This window comes from Lotus japonicus, chromosome 6, assembly GCF_012489685.1.
Source record: "Lotus japonicus ecotype B-129 chromosome 6, LjGifu_v1.2".
Classification (NCBI taxonomy): Eukaryota; Viridiplantae; Streptophyta; class Magnoliopsida; order Fabales; family Fabaceae; genus Lotus; species Lotus japonicus.
Window position 1 is genome coordinate 22,361,817 of NC_080046.1, and position 16,046 is coordinate 22,377,862.

At 35.9% G+C, this 16,046-nt stretch overlaps 2 protein-coding genes across 8 annotated transcripts; both read left to right on the forward strand.

Annotated features, from left to right (window-relative positions):
• Positions 1–99: 99 nt before the first annotated feature.
• LOC130723456 (squamosa promoter-binding-like protein 3) lies at positions 100–6,461 on the forward strand. 7 transcript variants are annotated; one of them, XM_057574524.1, is made up of 5 exons: positions 100–302; positions 2,236–2,939; positions 3,096–3,247; positions 4,811–5,026; positions 5,964–6,461. In XM_057574524.1, the coding sequence occupies exons 2-5, from the start codon at positions 2,284–2,286 to the stop codon at positions 6,233–6,235; spliced, it is 1,296 nt and encodes a 431-aa protein (XP_057430507.1). In that variant the 5' UTR covers positions 100–302; positions 2,236–2,283; the 3' UTR covers positions 6,236–6,461. The 7 variants fall into 7 exon arrangements, with proteins under 7 accessions (XP_057430507.1, XP_057430510.1, XP_057430509.1 ...); XM_057574527.1 differs by having other exon boundaries at positions 2,243–2,939; XM_057574526.1 differs by lacking the exon at positions 100–302 and adding an exon at positions 1,003–1,510.
• A 6,000-nt stretch (positions 6,462–12,461) lies between these two features.
• LOC130723498 (nuclear transport factor 2B-like) lies at positions 12,462–14,647 on the forward strand. The gene is made up of 2 exons (XM_057574567.1): positions 12,462–12,849; positions 14,407–14,647. The coding sequence occupies exons 1-2, from the start codon at positions 12,553–12,555 to the stop codon at positions 14,479–14,481; spliced, it is 372 nt and encodes a 123-aa protein (XP_057430550.1). The 5' UTR covers positions 12,462–12,552; the 3' UTR covers positions 14,482–14,647.
• The last annotated feature ends 1,399 nt before the right edge of the window (positions 14,648–16,046 follow it).

A 16,046-nucleotide genomic window follows, 5' to 3' on the forward strand; every position in this document is an offset into this window, starting at 1 on the left:
TATTTATCAAGCATGCCAAATATAGCCTTAACCTGAGCTTATTTGATTTGATTTCTCATGGAATTGTTTTTTCCTTTTGTCAAAATCTGTTGATGAGGCTGAGCTGTCCCCTGCTTCACAGTGCAAAAGAGACCACAATAGTTGTGTGAGTGCTAGAGACCCAGAGAGTACGTTCAGGTTCAGCAGTATGTGCTACTGCTAGTGGTTGCATTTCTCCTTAATGGAATGCTTGCAATTCTAGTTCAAGTCCTAATCCAAATGCTCTTCAATTTCTCCTCTTTGGTCTTTGCTTCATGCTCTGTGTAAGTATTTTTCCAATTTCACTAACCTTACCACTTTCTCTCTCCCCTAACCCTTTTTCTCCATTTGCTTTTCCTGATTTAGCTTACAGAAACCTCGAGGTGTGTGTTAATCTGTGAAACAAGCTCTTTTCTTTTTATGGCTCCTCTTCTGTTTTTGAGATTGACTAGCAAGAAACCACCGAACAAATGGGTGCACCACTAGTACTGCAGCTTTTGCAATTTCCTTTTTTGCAGTATAAAGATGACAACTTGAAACATAAAATACAATGACACGGTGGTGGTTTTGTTTATTTGGGTAATATTTTTCAGTGATGGGTATACTATTATTAACCATACTGGGGGCATTACTTCCTTTTGTGGTTGAGTCAGATTGCAACATCCTTTTCCTGAAACCTTGGCTTTCATTATGTGAAAAAATATGCTTTTTTAATGGAATTTCTGTCATACAAAGCCTTGTGCTTTTTTAGGGTAAAAGGAACCAAACCAAACTTTTTCAATGTACTAGTGTAGTCCGAAGGAAAGTTGAAATTGGCTTCCATAACGCATTGAGCTAGCTTCAGCACCTAACCCAGCATCAAAATATTTAAATTTATTATCAGCTATTATCTATTTAGATTAATCCTAGGCGTCCTGGAATGATAGCTCAAGTGGTAAGAGCTATGAGACATATGAGTTGGGTGGGGGGGTCCAGGTTCAATCTTTGGAGGGTGCAATTTATCTTTCTGATGTACAAAAAAAAAAGATTAATCCTAGGCAATGATTAATTACAAAATCAAAGGCATATCTATAATGAGGAAGGTGTAGAGAATCCAAATTGGGTTTCTTCTCCTTAGATTTGGGGCATTAAATTAAAACATAGGTTTGTGGGGTTTAGATTGATTAGTTTGTGACATTTATGGTTTGGAGGTTAGGTTGTTGGCAAGAGTGTTGGAAGTTCTGAGATGTCAAGTAAGTCATCATTTGTTGGGTTGTTGTTGTTTGTGGGGTCTCATTCAATGACCGACTCCTGACATTGCTGTGGTAAATGCTAATTATTGGAATCTGAAGGTTTCCCACATTGAAAGTGAAGTTTTTGGTGGTGGTGGTGTAAGTAAGTACATGCTTTTAGGAAGACTTCAAGAGTTAAACACATCACATCTATAGGGCCAATCCCCCACAGGCACAGATGAAGTAATTTATCAACATATCACATCAATAGGGACTGACTGGTACCGTTTCTTTCTATTTCTATGAAGCAATAAACTACATAAAGCCATGACTCTCTGTATTATTGATAGTGGGGGCTGCTTCACATCACCATGAGTAATCTCACAATACTAAAATACAGCAATCTAGCTATCTGTGAACCCAATGGATGGGATTTGTGGAACACAGTGGACTCCACGGATTTGTGTAATTAGATTCTTTGTTTTGGTTACTATAGACAACATAAGACTTCTTTTTAATTGCATCTCAGGTTGGAGTTTTCCTTCGCTTAGCTTCGGTCTATCATATGATATGCTCAAACTAATTTACACTTATCGGTTCCTATTTCTATTTGCTATGTATTTGTTCTGCTGCAAGATATTTTCATTGCCTGTTTCAGTTTTTCATTTGCTTCTCCATGGCTTCTAGTTGGCCTGGTAATACAGCCAGCCTAAGACCAGAAACAAGTAACATAATATTACCTGCTAAGAATAATCAACATATACCTTTCCAAATTAGAAGTTCATAGATTATTGATAATTTGAGACTGTTTACAATTTTCAGACTCTTAATATGCATTTTTTGGTGTACTTAATTTATACTACTCTTGGTGCTTTTTACTTCTGCCAATCACTATTCCAGTTTCTTTGATTTCTTTGACTTGTTTAATCTGTAATAGAATCTTGAATGATTTTTATTTTCTTTTGGAGAAACTAAAGCAGCAAACATTATATCATTTGACTTGTAGTTTGCAGATAACTGTTACCATTTGTGTATGAAATTGTGAGGCGTTGTTATGGACTGGAATGTGAAATCTCTCGGGCAATGGGATTGGGAGCATTTCTTCTTGAATTCAAAAGCAACAGAAAATCCCACGTCCCAACCCACTGATTGGAGTAGTGAAGCCGATCGAGAAATAAATGTCGGGGTGTTGTATCCATCAGGCAGTAGTGGTGGTTATTCTGGGTCTGAACTAATACATGCCGCTACTTCCTCAAGGAGTTCAAAATCACCTTCCAACATTTCATCATCAAATGGGGATAGCAAGACATCTATGTTAACTCTTGAAGGTTCTCCAGATGATTCCATTGGTAAGAAAGAATTGACCAAAGGAGAGCCAGTTGACACTTCTACAGAAGCAGAGCCCTCTTCTGTCTCTGGTGAACCATTGCTCACTCTAAAGCTTGGTAAAAGATTGTATTTTGAGGATGTTTGTGCAGGAATTGATTCCAAAAAGTCACCTGCTTCTGGGGTTACCATTTCATCTGGAAAGAGATGTAAATCCAGTAATCAGAACTTACAACACACAAGCTGCCAGGTAGAAGGCTGTGGCCTTGATCTCTCATCTGCTAAAGAATACCATCGCAAGCATAGAGTTTGTGATAGTCATTCCAAATCCCCTAAGGTGGTTATAGCTGGATTGGAACGTCGATTTTGCCAGCAATGTAGCAGGTAAATCTTGAGAAACATTTTATTTATGTTTCATTGAAAATGACATTTAGTAACAAAATATTTTTCAGAAACATATCATTAAGAATAAAGATTAGTTTTCTGCTTCGTTTTGAATAAATTGATATAACGCTTTTCACTTAAACTATGATGTTGAAGGTTCCATGCTCTGTCAGAGTTTGATGATAACAAAAGAAGCTGCAGACGGCGTCTTTCAGATCACAATGCAAGGCGCCGCAAACCTCAGCCTGAAGCAGTCCAATTAAATCCATCAGCTTTGTCTTCATCGACCTATGGTATAAATCACAAGGGTACTGACATTCCCCTTCATTATCTTTTTAGCATTGAGTGCTAACAGCTCAGGACCATGCATAAATACATATATACGTACATATTGATAGGAACTAGAATCTTTTTTTCTCAAAATTGGGATTACAGATTAGAACTTGGAGGATCTATCAAACCACCCAATGCACAGAGGTTCTATACTCTTTTAAATGACTAGACTCCCTCTCCCCTCTCAACCGTTCTTCTATTTCTAGGCAACATGCATTATTCCTTCAAACCAATTAACCACACTTCCAAACAATTATTCAACTAACTAACTACATTTTTTTTGATAAGCTGAACTGTTTTAAGCAAGCACAAGGGGTGCTTAAACCCATATACAACACATAATGTAACAAGATTCAGCAATAGAAAAGGATTATATGACAGATAACAGATAACATAAGGAGCATGGTAGTCAAAATTCTGATTGTAATCCCTTAATCCCACGATTTTGCTGATTACAATGCTCTTGGGCAATTAAAACCAGTTGCATAATCCTTTTCTGGCTTAATCTGACCTTAAACGTGATAAAATCGCATCTTAATCGCGATTATGTGATTATGCGAAGCTCAGCCCATGTGATACGGGTTTGAGTCTTTGATCCGCTTCCTAAACGAGACATGTTTCGCAAAACCCCAGTTGAGCCCCCTTCTCTCCCTCACTAATGTCGGCAAGCCCCTTTTCTCTCCCCCACTGCACCAGTGACAACGCTCCGACACCGGCGACAAGAGACTGGGATTGGGGCTGGTAAGTCAAGTGGTGGTGTTGGGACTGGGGCTGGTACTCAGGCTGTTTTAGTATGGCATTCCTTTGAATTATGAGTTGAGAGTAGAACTATATTTAAGTGTTTTTAGTGGTTTAAAGTGATTTTTTGTTATTTCTGAAATTTTATATGAATATATATGAACTTTGCTAAATTTTACGATTAATCTTACGACTACACAATTTATGATTAACACCCCCTCCCCAATTAAAGGCATAATACCAATATTGACTGCCTTGCTAAGGAGGTTAACTATCACATACATACATGCATGCCTGTTTTATACTGCTAAATTTGATGAAATGCATCTTCTAATATTTTTTCCCATGTCAAAACTCAAACCAAACAAAAACATAGCTTAATTGTTCACTGAGTTACTATGTAGGTTGTAGTTTGTTGGAATTCACTCTTAAAAATTTTTAGGCAAGACATTCTTAAGCACTGGGGATACTTTACTATTACTTACAAATCCAGCCGGGAATGTCCAATCTGTCAATTTAGCATAAATATTTGCCTGCTTCTTTCAGTAACTGATGAGAAGGTATTTAAAATTTGTAGTACCAACGGTAAAAAGTTTTTGCCATGTGACTGAGGTCACACGTTCATGTCCTGGAAACCGTCTCCTTTGTAAGAACAAAGTAACATTGCGGACGTTGACCCCACACATAGCGGGAGCTTTAATGCATCGGGCTTCCCTTTAGTATTATGATAGCACTGCATATTCATGTAATGATGATAGAGTGTTTCTATTCCCACTATCTAATTTATACTAGTGCTGCAGATGGTAGGAAAATAATGAGCCCATTTGCATTTTCAAGGACTGCTACAAATTTAGCATGGCAAGACATGCACAGCAGCAAGCTCCCCCAGACAAAAGATTTTCTTTTGAAGACTGCAAAAGCCTTCAATAAGACATCAAGTATTTCTCCTATGCTTTCTGCTGATTCCAGTCGCCTTCTTACATCCAAAGGCATAGGAACCAAGATTATTGTTCCAGGTTCTGCTCCTCTTTCTTAATAATTGAGCCTTGTGATTTCACATCAAATTTAAATACTTCATTTATTGATCTAATTCCAGAACAGAATTTCCAATATTTGCCTCCTGTTTTGTTTTAATTTTTTTTTGAAGAATTTATGAAATCGTACTAAAAAAAATCAATAGCCAAATATTTGATGAGCTCTGTACTAAACCACAGCAACTCCTAGCATAGTTCCCTTAAAGGTTAGCTCCACAATCCTCCTAGCCTAGTTCCCTAAAGGGGAAAGAAATAAACCGGTGTATTCAATACTTTGGGAGTCCCAAAACTTGGCTTTTTATTATCTTCTTTTCTCCATGTGATTTGTAGGATTGTCAAGCTCATGTTTTTTGGAAGATAATATAACATTTGTTAATAGCATGTTAGTATCATTTTTTTCCCTCAAAAATCAAAATCAATCCTGACACCTAGGAAGTAGGAACTACTCAAAAAAGCTACTCCGCATAACTGATTTTGGTACAATTGTAGAAGGATTGCCAAACATTCACTAAGTGCGTGTTCGGATCAGTGCTTGTCACAATTGATATTGGTAAATTTGATTATAGTAAAAGTGATTTGAAATTGAAGTGATTTATATTCGGATACATTTATGAAAAAGTGAATTTTGTTGGGTAATGCTTGGGAAATTCATTTGTAAAATCTCACAATTGATTATATGAACACGAGCTACTCTCTCTTGGTTCTACCATAGTTGAATTTGGGTCTGAAATCAATTCTAAGAAAGGACTCGCAAACATCAATATTTTCATCGATAATTGACTTTTCTCATCCAGAAGATTCTGGGGTTTCCCAATGGGAAATAAAACACTCTTAGAGTGAATAGTTTATTACTGATATAATTAAGGGTTGTCTCTGGGTAGAAAGAATCATTATTCACTTGATAGGTTGTTTGTTACAGGTATAGAAGATTCCACTACCTCATCTACACAAGAAGTTAACCGTGCTCTCTCTCTTCTGTCAATCAATTCATGGGGTGCATATGAGACTAAATCCCTGTCCCTAGAGCATTCCAATCAGTCCATAGCAAATGCAATGACTCTTCCTTCATCAGAATATTGGCCCTCTGATCAACTCTCATACTCGGATTGTGACAATAGCAATCGCTTTCAAGACTTTCAGCTGTTGAGCGCGCCCTTTGAGTCAGGTTTTCCTTGCAACCAGCTGGATTAACCTGAGTGTGCTTATTAAGAATGTTACATCCCCATCATATGACATTTATTTCATGTCAGTTTGTAGGGCTTATTATCTGTTGGAATATCATATAACTTAGTATCTTATTATTTGAAGTAGTGTGTTTGACAATGCACTTCAACGAGTTTAAAGCAGGTTTATAAGCTTGTTTAACTCAACTTTAAGGCGTTTACTGATATTAGACATCTCCCATTTCATTTGCTTAGGAATCAGGAATGTTTTTAAGCTTGTGTCGGGTTACGGCTAAAGCAATGTAGATTTCTGCAACCCTTCACTTTGGGTCGTTTCTGTTTGTTTATTTAATATGAAATAATCACTTATTTTCAAAAAAATAATGGCTAATTGCATTGAACTTCCATCTATTATTTAACAAGACACTAATTACCATTATTTTATTAGAAGCATTTCACTAACCTTCCTTGAGGTTTATTATTATTGCGGTGGTCTTCCCTAAGATTTATCATTATAACACTAAGTACCTCTCTATTATTAAAAATGATTTATGAAGGAGGGGAGGTAAATGCATTTTGCAAACTAGATGGAAGGTCAGTGCAATAATGTTAAATCTCAGGGGAGGTGACTGTAATTTATAGTTACCACTTTAAATATTTTATTTTACCACTTTAAATATTTTAATTTAGTTTAAATTATTTATCATATCAAAAGTATAATAATAATGTTTAATTTATTTTTTCATTTTCATTTTTTATTAATTTAAATAGAATAAAATAAATCATATTTTAATATAATAAAGTAGGCTTATATTTGTCTAAATTAACAAAATATATTTTAAAATTTTATATTAACAATTTAGTAGTAAGTATTTCAAGATAAAAATAATTAGGGTTCAGTGTTTTTATAAATATAAAAAGGATAATTATAGAATTTTATTAAAATAGTAAGAAGAAAAATGAGGATAAATTCAATAAGCTTATTGAAAATACTTTAAACTACTGAAATAAACTACTTTACCAAACACTTTTAAAGAGTTTTTAAGCTAGTCAAATAAGCCATAAACTAGCTAAAAAGACATGTCAACCATAGACTAAATCAAAACTGTTCACACTTATTTTATATTTTTATCTCATTTTCACTTAATTTATCTTTGTATATCTCTATTTCAAAAAAAAAATTGTATATTTCTATTCTTTTTTTTATCATATCTTTTATTTCTCTACTTTCTATTTCCACCTCTCTCTTAAGATAAATGAAGCACAGACTCAAACACTTACTCCAGACGCGACGCGACATCAATACCGCTAAAATCCAAAAAGCAAGACACTATATATACATTCTCAAAGTCAAGACAAGTTGACCTTTGTACAAATAAAACATTAAAAAAATTTCCTAAGCTCCATGATAAGAGCTTCATAAAAAAATACTAAGAGACGCCACTTTACAACTTTGTCTACTTAGACAGCGCGAATGTGTCTGACATGTGTCGTGTCGGTGTTTGACACCAGGACACTCCATATGCGAGAGGTGCCCGTGCTTCATAGCTCAAGATTGATGGTGACTTTCCTTTGCTAGATGTGGGTGGTGTTGACGGTTGTCAATGTCGTGATGAGTATATGGATGTGCCTCGAGTGATTATTGAGAGTGACTATTTTGAGATTATTTAGGCAATTACGTCTGACACCAATAAGGATCATCTTTATGCTGAGTTGTTGCATCCTATTTAGCATAGATCCGCATATTATGGAGAAATTAAGTTTAGGGAGGCTAATGCTTTAGCGGATTATTTAGTCCATGTTGGGCATAGGTTTGCATTTAGTACTCATCTTTTGTATTCTCCTATGGTGGAGTGTCATAGTATGCTTAGGCAGGATCGCTTAGAGGCTTCGTCCTCCCTAATTCTAGTGTTCTTTTTGTGTTTCTAGGGGTATGCCCCTCCATTTTACAAAAGAAATTTTGATGGTGAATTTTGAGTGGATAAATTGTTTTCCCGACTCTTATTTTCATCTTTTTCACTTTTAGTTTTTGGATCTATTTTATTTTCTCAATCATATATTCTACATATATTCAAACTCAATATCTATCCACACTCACATATAAATAGAAAGAAACATAAAGAAACAAATTAGAAATATGATGAGTGATATGTTAGAATTTTGGGTGTGATAATCCTGGATAACTTCGAAAATCGTGTTTGCACACTTTCCGAACAAAGTATTTCGACCCTATTCTTGCCTGGGTTCACGAAATCCTTGTTGGGATAATTTTGAAGATCAGTCTGCTTCTGGCAATAGAGAATAGATCAGAAAGTAGAGAGCGATATTGGTTTTGTTTTCTGTGTCCTTTTTCCTTAGGCTGCAAGCAACCTTATATAGAAGGTTGTGTTTGCACGAATGATCACAATTGTTCCGAAAAGTCACAATTCTTCAAACAATTTCAAACTAGGGTCACAACTGTTCAGAAAAAATTTCGAAGGGGCTCCGCCCCTTGGACCCCGGTTCGTATTCGCGGTCAATTATGAGTTGGCTCACCGAGCGTGCACTCCGCACTAACCTGACTCGATTCCGAGCCTAACGCGTAATTGCATCAGCCTATAGTAGATCACATTACTACTAAAATACATTGATGATTCTAAAATCACCAACATGATATTTTTTTATAAGCCATATTATATTCAAATAAAAGCACAAGGATTGCTTAAAACCCAAGTACATGGGAATATTAAGAAAAATTAAAGTAAATAACATTATCCAATAAAGGATTCAACAACTCACTCACATGTTATATTAAATAAGTTTTTCATCTCTGAACTATAGCGAGAATTTGGTTTCCGTACTTTTACAAGAATTTTGGTGATTTATATCTCTTAACTTGATAAACTTGTTGGTTTTCATCCTTTGAACATTTTGACCACTTAGGTGGCATGTCAACGTGTAGGTAAATGCTGACGTATTATTTATTTAGCCGATTTTCATATTCTTTTAAGTACACATATGTAAAATTAATAATTTTTATTTTTTTAAATTCCACTTACGATCAATAATAGAGTCCCTCATCTTCATCATTCTTCTGTCTTTCTCTTCTCTACCTTCACCATTCATCAAACCCAGAATCCAAACCTAGAAAATAATCTAATCCTTTCAGCCTTTTCTCGCCCACCGTCACCCCACCAACATTCCAAAAAACACTACAACTGAGATGGTCAGAAGTAGCACAAGAAAAGGAGTTTGAATTGTGCCATCCAAAATTTTGGTTTTCCAAACGATTGAGAGTTTTGTGACTTTTGTTGACATCGTTTGGCGCAGCGGATAAATGAGCATAGGGAGGAAATCAAGAGACAGAAGCATTTTATCTTGGTTCGTCCCCAGATCAATATGGCTACATCCAAGCCTTGGTTATACCAAGATTTCACTAAACAAATATCAAAGGCTTCTCCTTACTAGTATAATTGTACATGCTTCTTCATGCATTGTTGAGCATTCTTTTTTCCACTACCCCTTCAGGCATAATAAATATTATTTTACCATTGCCTCTTCAAGCATTATCGAGTATTCCTTTTGCCTTTGTCTCTCCAGGCATAACAATTATTCTTAGGACTTCTCCTTACAAGTATTCGCATGACTCTTCCTTACAAAGTATAAAGCAAGATTTCTCCTTAAACAATCTTTTACAAAATTGTCTACTTCTACAAAGTTCTCTTCTTCTAAGAATGATGGTAGAAACATTTCAGTCCATGGATCATAAATTATTGAGGATAAGATGTGACTTTAAGAGTATACTTTATGTTCTATTACATGAGAGATTAAGTAATGGAAAGTATTGGGAATTCTTTATTCTTGAAGCAGACGTTGATGATGATCCTTACTAGTGATGTCTTCATAACTTGCTCTTTATACTTCTGAATCTTCTGTGAGATGAAAGATAACCATTGGAGCATGTACTTCACAGAGCTTCTATCTGTTGGATCAAACAGTACTTTGTGTACTTGTGTTAGATGCATGAAGTGCATAGTACTATTTATGAGGACCTTTTGCCGAAAAGATGTAGTCTGTCATATAGTAGGCAACATAGGTCTGAATTTCTATCCATTGGTGTGAAGATATGGTAATTTGATAGTGACATCAATGTCTGTCCACTTCATGCAATGTATTGCACTTAATCATCAGACGGTGATAGTTGTGAGTTATAAGTATTATTTCCTGAAATATAATTCACATGAAATTTTTAACCATTACACTTATACTCTTGAAATTTTTTATCATTTAAAATACGATAAACAATGTATCTAGCGTTTGAAATTAACAATTTCCCCTAATAATATTATATTATTATTATTATTAGGCTTAATTCCATTTTGGGCCCCTGATGTTTCATAAATGTGCGATCTGCACCCCATGTGTATAAAACGTGCGGTCAAGGTCCCTGACGTTTCTAAAACGTGCGATTAACGCCCTTCTGTTAGGTTCCGTCTGTTGACCAAACGGAATGCTGACGTGGCACTTATTTAATTTCATAAAAAAATCATTTTTCTAATAAAAAATAATAAAATATTAAAACTTATTAATAATAAAAATTAAAAAATCTCTCAGACTCTCACTCACTCACACTCGACCCTCTCTCTCCCTCTTTCACGCTTCTTCTTCTTTCTTCTTCTTTCATCTTCCTCCTTCCATGGCTTCCTCAACCTCACCTCACCCCACAACCCCAAATCTCTCTCTCTCTCTCTCTCTCTCTCTCTCTCGATCCCGCTCTCTCCTCTGGTTGGTTGGGTGGCGGCTGCAGGTGGGTGGGGGTGGGTTTGTTGAGGTTGCAGGTTGTTTGGGGTGAGGTATGGGTTAAGGCATCTGAACCAGTGGGTCGAAGAAGGTGAGGGCAGAGTGTGGGTCGAAGAACCAATGATCACATAACCTCAATGGGTCTGATGGTTCAGATCTGAGAACCAAGAACCACCGCATGCAACCATAGCTCGCGGTTGAGGGGGTCGGTTTGAAGTCGAAGAAGGCTTTTCTTTCCATGGTTGCTTGATCTAAGTTGCAAGGCTTCGATCTGGAGAATGTGAAGGGGTTTGTGGGTTTCTGAGTTCCTTAGTTCTGGGTTTTTTATGAAGATATGTGGGGTTCTTCAGATTTCTCTAAATTTCGTTTTTTATGCAATTCATAACCTTTTTTTTTTACCAATTCATAACCTTTTTGGTCTAGGGTTATTGAGTTTAGAATCTAGTATTTGTTCGGGGTGATTTTGATAGGTTTTGTGTGTAACTAGGTGCCCTGATGTTCGATTGACTAGACTTGTAGTTGTTGCCACTCAGAAATTTGTTGCTGAAGTTGCAGGCGATGCACTCCAGCACTGCAAGGCAAGACAGGCAACGATTCCAAAAGACAAAAGGGACAAGCAACAGAAGGAGAAGCGCCTAGTTTTAACAATGGAAGACTTATCAAAGGCACTGCGTGAGTATGGCGTGAATTTAAGGCACCAAGAATATTTTGCTGATAGCCCTTCTACTGGAGTAGATCCTGCCACCCGAGATGAATGAGACCAATGATGAATCAGGCTTCTACATTTTCATATGACAACGTCTTGAAGCTGCAAAAGCACTGCAATTGGTCAGAACTATCATTGAAGTTGCTTGTCATAACTTGTGAATCTTGGTCCTTGGAAGTATCAACAATCAACTTGTCTAATGTTTTTCTCTCTAAATGCTCTGTCTGTACCATATTTTTCTTCCTTGGAAGTATGGGATTTGTATAATGCATTGCAAAAGTCATTACATTTTTTACTACTGCTGCAAGATAAGTAATTTGAAGAACATTAAATTTTGATAGGTTCGTGGGTAATTTTGTTTCGTTCTTTTTTAAATTTTTTGATTTTCAGTGGAATTGGGGTGGATTTTGAGTTGTTTGGTTGGGTGGGTTCTGGATGAAGAAGATGAGTGATGAAGATGATAAGATTAAGGATAAATTTTTGCTTTGAAATAATTTTTATTTTTATGTTTTGAAATAATTTTATTTAAAAAATAAATTTTTAATTAATTAAATAATGCCACGTCAGCATTTTCCGTTTGGTCAACTGAGGAACCAAACGGATTTGGACGGAAGGACGTTAATCGTATGTTTTAGAAACGTCAGGGACCTTGACCGCACGTTTTATACACGGGGGGTGCAGATCACACATTTATGAAACATCAGGGGCCCAAAATGGAATTAAGCCTTATTATTATTATTATTCGTGCGTGAGAGTGAAGCGAAGCGGAAGAATAAGAAGGGTCCCCTCCCGGGTGCGGCGCAGTGTGTGAGTGAAAGAAGAAGAAGAAGAAGAAGAAGAAGAAGAAGAGGGAAATAAAAATGGATCCAGACGCGTTAGCAAAGGCATTCGTGGAGCACTATTACTCAACCTTCGATTCCAACCGTGCTGCTCTTGCTAATCTCTATCAGGAAGGTTCCATGCTCTCTTTCGAAGGTCAAAAGATTCAAGGTTCTTCAAACATCGTCGCTAAACTCACCTCTCTCCCTTTCCAACAGTGTCATCATTCCATCACCACCGTCGATTGCCAACCCTCCGGCGCCACCTCCGCCATGCTCGTCTTCGTCAGCGGTAACCTCCAACTCGCCGGTGAACAACACGCCCTCAACTTCAGCCAGGTAGGGTTTCGTTTTGGGAGGGACTTGTAAATTTTAGTAGCTTCCTTTTATTAGATCTGTTTTGCTTTCAATCAACATTTATTCCATGGAGAATCCGATTTTTCTATTTCGTAGGCGGCGGCGGCTGCCGATAAATTGATGTTTGATTTTGATTTTGATTTTGATTCCGATCTGTGTTGCCGGTGCTGAGGGAAAAAAATGTATTATCTGTGATTTGTGTCCCCGAAGGTTAGCTCAAGTGGTAAGAGCTACATGACATAAGAATTAGGGGGAATGAAGGGTCCAGGGTTCCAACCTCATAAGAATTAGGGGGAATGAAGGGTGAAGGGTTCGAACCCTGAGGAGTGAATAATTTACTAATATTACTAACAACTAACATTTGTCTATAAAAAAAATTATTCTGTGATTTGTTTTCACCAAAAAATCTGGGTTCTTGGGTGGGCGGGTGTGCCTTTAGTATATTGTTGAAAAATCTTAGTATGCTGATACGTGTCGACTGAAGACTGTTTATTAAGGTACTCCAACCTAAAGGGAAATTAAATTGAATTAGCTGTCAATTTGTACCCTGGACATAGTTGAATCCTTAAACTGGAAGATGATACTTTGCGTGTAGACATCAATATCTGAGATTAAGGAATGGATATTAGATAGAGTAAGAACTAAGAAGGTGAAATTATGAAATACTTACTGGATTTTTCTTGCATGAACACTACCAATCAGAAGTTTAGAAAATATTAAAACAGTTCTTTGCACAACTTTTGATCTTCACTGTATTATTATTTAATATATTCCTAGGTTCTAATTGGTTGTATCTGCATACACTAGTGTTCATGCAAGAATCACTCTAAGTGCATATACTGCCAATCACGAGAAGAGTAAATGGTCTGTGTGGTTTTGCAAAGGAAATTTTGGGGTTAATGCCACTAATCCAAGATTAGAGTGATTGCTGTTATGTTCCAATTTTGAGAGTTTTATGGTATTAGCAATGATTTTTTATACAACTAAAGAAAAGATTGTTTTGATTACAGAGATTGATAGACCTCATATTGGGCTTCCTACTTCCACTGATAGATCAGCTTCAAAATCGAATAATTGAAGGCTTTTATCTAGTTTTATTATATTTTGTTTGATTATGCTATTGTTAAACTTTTAATTCTAGAATGTTCCCTTTAATTATATGGTACCATGTGTAGGGAGATCTCTCTTGGTAACTATATATATTGTATCTTCTGTTATGAGAAAGGTTAACAAGAAATTGATCAAAGTCTTTCTTTTCTATTTTTTTTTCTTAGTTCAGATTTTAGGGTTCTTAGTGTTCTCTCTTGATAGGAATTAGCTTCCTATTAGAGATATAGAGGAGTGAAGGACATTATATGATTTTGGAAATGCTATTTATCATTTCCCAGATAGAACAGGAATTGTTTGCTTTAGAGGCATCAATGTCACTTCATCAATATGATTTCTTCCTTGTTTTATTTTATTTTCCCTTCTACTAATTACCTCATTTCTATTGTAATTGATGAAATGACTAAACATATTATTGTTTTCTGTTCTCAGATGTTCCATTTGATGCCAACACAGCAGGGAAGCTATTATGTGTTGAATGACATATTCCGTTTGAACTATGCATGATAATAGACCGTAGAGTGTGTGACATTGAAGGCCATAGAAATTTGCCTACAGTTATTTTCACTTCAGACATTGGAAATTGACAATGGTTTCTTTTTGGTTCGTGTTGAACGCTTAATTGTACCTCTTCTGTTTAATATTCTGTTATATGATTGGTTTGAACTTTAAACGCATTCATAGATTAGTTGCTCAAGTTAATTGGATGTTGAGATCATATCGTACAAATTTACCTCTAAATTTTTTTCCATGCATGTCTTTTTATTTATTATACTTGTGGATGGAATTTAGTGTGTCCACCGTTAACGCTTATTGGGGTTCCGTGGTCAAGAGAATTCAAGATCTTGCTTGTAATTTCCAAGCCATTATGTTTTTTCATGTTAGCATATGTGCTCAATTGCTTTTTAGGTACTCCTTGTCCTCCTCTGTTGAAGTTTGGATTGGATTAGGGATTGGATGTACTCCTCTTAATCTTATGTTCTTTCGGACTCTTGCTGCCGGCAACTTATAATTGGAAGCTCAAATTTTCCATAAAAAATGACGTATTTTCTCTTCTCTTGGTAATGAAATCTATGCACGATTTATGTTGGCATTAAGATATTAAATCAGTATTATTACCAGTAAATAAGTTAACCGATGATCACTGTATGTGACTCGCTTGTGATGACCATGGTTGTCAGCTAATGATTGCGATGAAATGCACTCAGCATCCTTAAACACATTAGCAGCAAATAAGAAGTTCAATTAGATGCCATACTAGTTTTGTAGACTTGAATAAAACTGTCTTTTCTGAAAAAAAAATGGTGCTTCACATTATTCAGCATGTATTACCCGTTGATAACTGAGTTACTGTCTATTATGCAGGTGTCAGTTACATGAATCCAATTTGATGTCTAAAGAGTGTCATTCCCTTGTAGGACCTCAAATATTCTAACATACTTCTAGTTGTATATATTGGAATGCACGCAAATGAGAAATCAAATAACACTAACAGTATGATTGAAAAACTTTCTGAAAATTGATTGTAATTTCAAAATCATTTTTAAGGAGAAGATTTTGTAAGTATCATTTAAGTGTCATAATTGATTATGAGAAAAAAGAAAAGAACTTCACTGACACATACCATAAATAGTTCATTTGAATATTGCCTCAGTTACATCGTTATATCTCCACCTGGCCTAATTTCAAAAAAAAAAAAACTCCACCTTTACCTCCCTAACACCCTAAGAACCAGTTTGGATGCAAATCAAATAGGACAGTTTTTTGAGCAGATAAGTTCGAATAAGTCTATCCAAAATGGGTTATAAGTCTAAGACCATATCAGAGTTGAAACTGAAGAGCAAGTCAGGGTAAAGTTAAAAAGCCAGCCGCCTGAGATTCAAAACCAAGGGTCCATCCAAATTGAAAATTTCCATTGAATGACTAATACTACATCTACAAAATAAATAAATAAAACTAAAAAATGTCGGAGTGAATATATGAAACTAATTTGACATGGTGGGAATTTGAATAATTTATTAACCACCTCTAGAATCTGACTAAGGTTGTAAACCAAGTGTTTCCTCCTAATC

Excerpts from the sequence above, each read along its gene's own strand:
- LOC130723456 (XM_057574524.1), top strand. The coding sequence starts at position 2,284 with ATGGACTGGAATGTGAAATCTCTCGGGCAATGGGATTGGGAGCATTTC. Across the intron at positions 2,940-3,095 it reads TTTTGCCAGCAATGTAGCAG|GTTCCATGCTCTGTCAGAGT; the intron begins GTAAATCTTGAG and ends ATGATGTTGAAG. Across the intron at positions 5,027-5,963 it reads AACCAAGATTATTGTTCCAG|GTATAGAAGATTCCACTACC; the intron begins GTTCTGCTCCTC and ends TGTTTGTTACAG.
- LOC130723498 (XM_057574567.1), top strand. The coding sequence starts at position 12,553 with ATGGATCCAGACGCGTTAGCAAAGGCATTCGTGGAGCACTATTACTCA. Across the intron at positions 12,850-14,406 it reads ACGCCCTCAACTTCAGCCAG|ATGTTCCATTTGATGCCAAC; the intron begins GTAGGGTTTCGT and ends TTCTGTTCTCAG.